At 36.9% G+C, this 6,672-nt stretch overlaps 1 protein-coding gene across 1 annotated transcript; it reads left to right on the top strand.

Moving 5' to 3' along the window:
- Window positions 1-1,762: 1,762 nt before the first annotated feature.
- Cbr-gcs-1 lies at window positions 1,763-4,039 on the top strand (the record flags this gene model as incomplete). The annotated part of the gene is made up of 7 exons (XM_045242221.1): window positions 1,763-1,831; window positions 1,878-2,151; window positions 2,231-2,307; window positions 2,354-2,929; window positions 2,974-3,678; window positions 3,728-3,850; window positions 3,899-4,039. The coding sequence occupies 7 exons, from the start codon at window positions 1,763-1,765 to the stop codon at window positions 4,037-4,039; spliced, it is 1,965 nt and encodes a 654-aa protein (XP_045092083.1).
- Between the last annotated feature and the right edge of the window lie 2,633 nt (window positions 4,040-6,672).

Raw genomic sequence — 6,672 nt, forward strand, 5'->3', positions numbered from 1 at the left:
CATCAGTCACACCCATCTCACTTGCCTTCTCCTTCTATTATCTTCATTTCAACCTTGTCTATTATAGTTTTCGATGTCGACTGTTTTAATCTAGTTAATAGTTTCTCTTCCCACCTTATATTCATTATTTTTGTTTTGGTCCACTAGCTTTAACTTGTCGTTAAGTTTTCCTTTTTACGTTTTTCATGTTCCTCTTTCTCTTGTCCCAGTTATTTTTTGCGTTGTTGCGACATATCTTCTGTGATATTCGATGTTCGAATCAACATGTGATTATTATATATCTTTATACATATATATATATTTTGGTATTTGAATGAAATTCGATTTTTGCCAATTTTGATATTCTTACAACCAAAGTGCGCATCAGCTTGTCTACTATTTCTGAATTCATAAGTTTCGACCCCAGAGTAAACTGAAATCTCGAATTTCCATCCCGCGCGAAAAGCACCCAAAGCTCAAAACCTTCTCTTCTCGCTCTTCTTCCTGTTCTCCCGATTGGGTATTGTCTCTTATCAACCACTTAGTTCCGTCCTAATCGTCCAAATATTGATCCCCTCGCTCGTGTTTCCTTCATTTCTTTATTTGTCGTCTGTTTTGTCTTCACTCCGGTCTCTTTTCCACCCATTTTTTTATGTTTCGCTTCTCTTTATCACATGAAATGGGTCCAATCTCTATTTTTAAATAGTGCGGCTAATATTCGGGGATACATTTCATCTGTATTTATGATGACAAATATGAGAAAATTCGTCATTTCGTCGAGAACAAAAATGCTGACAAATATTGAGAAGCCAGTGTGAGACGAAGAGACGCAGGCATCGAGAGACATTACATAAATTGAAGAAGCTTGTAGGAAAGGGTGCAGAGTTACCATGGGAGAAAGGAGCACGTTTTGGCAAAAGCACACTTTTATCCACAGCCATTTTCCGAAATAATGTCTTTTCGCAGATCAGGGTTTGCAAAATTTTGAGATTTTTATGACCAATATCCTACTGGTCACAGTTATTTGTGTCTTGAGTCTCTCATTGTGAGCTTATTGGGACCTGTTCTTCTGTTTCGAAATATTCAAACCAACATCAATTTTAACCATTCATTTCATCGAAAAATTCGGCGGATTCTAGTTGCTTTCTCATTTTTCCAAGAACATCTGGGAGCATACTTGTAAAATTCCGGGCCGGCCCGGAAGGCCCGGTGTCAAAAATTCTGTATTTTTGAGCTCTCAATATAATTTTTTCCATTTTTTTTCGTATTTCGGATTGTTTGTCTGTCTGACCAAAAAAGATCGAAGGGCCTCCGAAATTCCGGAAAAAGCCCGGCCCGGCCCGTTACAAGTATGTCTGGGAGGGTCCTTTTAATAGAGGGGTACCTCTATTAAAGGTGCCCTTCTACAGGTTTTTACGGTATCTGAATAGTTCGGTCTGTATTTCCTACTGTAACTCATATTCATTGAGATTACTACTTCTAATGATGAATTCAAATAAAAAAAATAAATTCTATCAAATCGCGACCAAACTCTAATGAATCAAAATACATTTTTGTGTTCCCACTTTCGATATTTAATTTCAAAAAATCAGGTCTTATCATCATTCTCGGTCTTTTTTATAACAATTTAAGCTGTTTCCTGTCACTAAGACAGCAAATCTCCAATACCATCTTCTTCAGTATTTCTTTTTCCTTGAAGGTGTGCCATTCACATAAAATAAAACTGACGTAACTTTGTCTCTCGATATCTCATTTTCTTGCAATTTCTCCTTGTTTTTGCAGAATGGGTCTTCTAACAAAAGGTAGTCCGTTGACTTGGGCGGAAACGATTCAACACATTGATTATATAAAGGTACGATTTAAAAAATCTGAAAAGTTTCATCGAACTTTTCTATCAGGAGCATGGAATCAAACAGTTTATCAATCTTTATCACCGTTTGAAATCGAGACATGGTGACCAGTTGAAATGGGGAGATGAAATCGAATACACAATTATCAAGTTTGATCATGAAAACAAGAAAGTTCGAGTTTCATGCCGTGCTGAAGAGTTGTTGAATCGACTACAAGCCGAGGAGCAAATGAATGCAATGCTTGGTACTGCGAATAAGTTCCTCTGGAGGCCTGAATTTGGAGCATACATGATTGAAGGCACCCCTGGAATGCCATACGGAGGTACGTGCACACTTAGAATTGGTCTCACTCGTTTCGTTACACGAAAAACATAAAACAGATTGTAAATGGATCGTTTTAGGACTGATCGCGTGCTTTAACATCGTAGAGGCAAACATGAAATTGCGCAGAGAGGTTGTCAAAAAGCTATTGAAGAAGGTGAGATAAAACGGAAAGATTGCGGTTTACAAAAAGTTAATTACAGGACGAAACTTGCCTATCTATCTCTTTCCCATCTCTCGGAGTTCCTGGATTCACTTTCCCTGAAGTGCCTGCTGATAGAGGCAACGCTGATGCGGCTAATAGTATCTTCTGGCCAGAACAAGCTGTGTTTCTGGGTCATCCTAGATTCAAGAATCTCACAAAGAACATTAAGGGTCGTCGAGGAAGTAAAGTAGCAATAAATGTACCAATATTCAAGGATAAGAACACTCCAAGACCTTACGTGGAAGATCTTACAGCTTTTGGAGGGCCAGATGACACTCGTGACGCAAAACCCGACCACATTTACATGGATCATATGGGTTTTGGAATGGGATGTTGTTGTCTTCAAGTCACTTTTCAAGCAGTTAATGTCGATGAAGCTAGATGGCTTTACGATCAACTGACACCAATCACACCAATTCTATTAGCACTGTCAGCTGCAACTCCAATCTTCCGTGGAAAACTTTCAAATGTGGATTCTAGATGGGATATTATTTCCGCAAGTGTTGATGATCGTACTCGTGAAGAAAGAGGCCTTGAGCCATTGAAAAATTCAAAATGGGTCATTGATAAAAGTGTAAGTCAGAATACATAATTTCTCATAATTTTTTTATCCTTCAGCGATACGATTCCACGGATTGCTATATTTATCCTTGCTCGGTTGGCTACAACGACATTCCACTTCAGTACGATGAAAAAATTTATCAACAATTGATTGACGGAAATATCGATGAACCATTGGCAAAACACATTGCTCACATGTTCATTCGAGACCCGCATCAAGTTTTCCGCGAGAGAATAGAACAGGACGATGAGAAGAGCAGCGAGCATTTCGAAACGATTCAATCTTCGAACTGGATGAATATGCGATTCAAACCACCACCACCAGATGCACCGGAAATTGGATGGAGAGTTGAATTCCGTCCAACCGAAGTTCAATTGACCGATTTTGAAAATGCCGCATATTGTTGCTTCGTCGTACTGCTCACCAGAATGATAATTTCTTTCCGGTTGACCTATTTGATGCCGATATCCATGGTTACTGAAAATATGAAAAGAGCTCAACAGAAGGATGCCGTTCTTAGTCAGAAGTTCCTTTTCAGAAAAGGACTTGCTGAGTGCAAATCTGCTCCAGAGAACCTGAAAGGATCTGAGAAGTGTGGACCACCAAGTCAGGATATTGAAGAAATGTCGATTGATGAAATCATGAATGGAAAGAAAAATGGCTTCCCCGGACTCATCTCGCTGATCCGTCAGTTCTTGGATTCTGCTGATGTGGATGTAGATACCAGATGCACAATTTCTCAATACCTTAATTTTATTTCGGTTGGTTCTATTTAGTTGTTGACAAAGTCTTATCATTATTTTCTTTCAGAAAAGAGCAACTGGAGAAATCAGTACTTTGGCTCACTGGACTCGAGAATTTGTTCAATCTCACCCGGCTTACAAACATGATAGTGATGTTAACGACACCATTGTTTACGATCTTATGAAGAAGGTTTGAAACTGCAGTAACCTGGTTCGAAACTATCAAGCTACTTTTCAGATGGACGCCATCTCAAGTGGTGAAGATCACTGCGACAAACTCCTCGGATGCTATCGTTCTAAAACTGATCATGCGATCTCTGCAGCTGTTCGGAAAGCAGAAGAACACATGATTGTATCTAGCCAGAAGCGTGCTCACTAGGCGATAATTGTCTATCTGTGATTTAATTTATTCTTCGAGCCATGTTCTTGTTTCATTCCTATTTAGGCCGACCATACAAAACTTTTGTTTCGGTAATACTTTTTTTTCGAATCTAGAAAATTCGAATGTTTTTTGTTAGTAGCTGTTTCTCTTCTTTTCAAATATCCCAGCTATTCAAAACTGAGAATTTTACTGAAACAAATAAACTTTTTTTCCCTAAAATCTTTCACAACTACCGTAAAACCTGTATTAGAAGGGCCCGTTTAATAGAAGGGATCCCCTAATAGAAGAGCCTAATAGAATAGAATAGAGAGATAGATAGAGATAATAGAGATAGATAGAAAATGTGTTGTTTGAAGTTAAAAATTTCCGTAAATTTTCAGTGAAAAACATTCCAGAAATTCCACAATTTTAAAGAAATTGGCTGAAACACTTTTTTGCTCAAAAACTGGCTTAGTTATTGTTTAAATTGACAGATTTTATTGAATTTTGAACGGGAATTCCAATATTTTTTAAATGAAATTTTTGAAAAAAATGACCGGAAAAAAACAGAAGATTCCCTCTAATTGAAGGACTCTATAATAGAAGAGCCCTCCGGAGGTAGTTTGGAACAAAAGAAGGGCCGGATCTTCTAATACTGGTTTACTATGTTAAAATCGATTTGATATTTGCATTTTTGTAGTCTGAAGACAAGATGAAGTTCGTTGCGATGAAGCATTATGATGAACTGAAAACTAGAGAAAATAGACGGACGACTTCTTACCAAGAACAAAAGAAATTAAAAAGCGGAGGTCACACTTATTGCGCGACAATGCTTTTATTAGGGCAGAAGCTTCATGCCTCATTCAGTCACTTCTGTCCGCTCACGGACAACAGCTTTCATCTCCTACCACCATTTTCTGATGCAATCCTCCTTCTCTTCATTCACTTTTTCATTTGCTTTTTGCTTAGAAAGAAAAACGAACACTTTTGGTTTCCTTTCACACATCCTCTGCGATTTCCCTTTCCTATACATGTCATCTTGATGGATTACAATTATCCTGAATCTTTTAAGACAGTGTTGGCTTTATCATTATTAGTTTCTGAACTCTATGGAATCTTCTAGAATCCAAGTGTTCACATTTCCTGTTCCCTATTAGTTCTCAGAATCAAATACATTAGCAAGATGATGACAAAACTTTCGATGACTCGAGTCAGACAGAATCTTTCCAACTTTTTCCTTTTTCTTCTTTTTTACATTCTAGTTTCTTTTTTACATTCTAGTTTTTTTTAAAAATTTAATTCAAAAGGAACACTGAAAAGTTGATTATATGATTTTCCAAGAAAAAAATACTGTCTTTTCTTTAATAGAAGCCAAACTTTGAGCTCAATTATCTCGATTCCTGTAAAAGATATGGAAAATGTGTCCACTGATAAAATTTTGGTGATATTATGATAAACAATTTATTAGTTGAACAATTTTTTGATATCTTTGACAGGAATCTAGATAATTGAGCTCAAAGTTGACGGCTTGGTCTATGAGAGGAAATACGGTATTTCACTTTTTTTGAAAATTTGTCCTATTCTCAGTCTCAACACTTCTTTCTTGCTCTTCTCAGAATGTTCGATGATTTTCCTCCCACTGTCTAATATTTTTCTGAAGTTACACGGGTTCAGGTATCACTCGACAATTGCTCATTTGTTCTAGACACCATTTGAATGAAATATTAATTTAAAAATGTTTCTTTCTTATGATCAGAAGTTGGATATCTTGGGAAGACGCCCTTCTGTATTCATCATTTTTAACAGTAGTACTTTTTCGTTAAATTTGGAATCTCAGTAGACTAATGAGTTTAGGAGTCATTTCTAAATTCACAAACTGGTTTCAGGTTTTTAAACGAATCAAAACTATCTTCCTTATAGTAGATCCCCTTAACTTTTAACTTTGATTCAATTTTTCCTGGTTCCTGTGAAAGATATCGAATAGTTGTTCACTGATGAATTATTTACCACAGAATTGAAAATGTTTTGCCAGTTGACGCATTTTTGATATCTTTTATAGGAACAGAGATAAGTGAGCTCAAACTTGACCGTAAGCGAGCTCTGTTACACTCGTCTGTCAGTCCCGGTGTCAGTTTTTCAACTTTTAAAAAGCTTATGAAAATGTTATGAGCGGAGTGACGAACAATTTGAGAAAATAGATTGAGTCGCGCCAAAGGTCCACTAGCCAGCTTTAAAGAAACTGCGAAGAGTTTTTTTCAACCAGAATATCCAACCATACAGTACCGGTCATTAAAATATACAAAAATATTTTTTATTGATTTCCGGCCATTTTGACTGACTTTGATTTGGAGGATGTTCCACAGACCTAGATTGAAAATTTTGCATTCAAAAAACTAGAAATTAAAAAAAATGCTGTGAATGCAAAGTTTTCCATCTAGGCCTGTTTTACACCATCCAAAATGTCCAAAATAATCGCGAACCTGACAGCTCCAGACTCCTGAAAATGGTCAAAATCAACTGGAAAACAAGGTTTTTATGCAAAGTAAAATTTATTAAAAATAACAAGTTTCAATAGTGTACTGATTAGCCAGACTTTCGTCTGTTGATCCCTTTCGCCACGTAGAAGCTCAGTACATGAAAGGGAAACAAGG

This window comes from Caenorhabditis briggsae (genome assembly GCF_000004555.2).
Source record: "Caenorhabditis briggsae complete genome, chrII, whole genome shotgun sequence".
In the NCBI taxonomy this organism is placed as follows: domain Eukaryota; kingdom Metazoa; phylum Nematoda; class Chromadorea; order Rhabditida; family Rhabditidae; genus Caenorhabditis; species Caenorhabditis briggsae.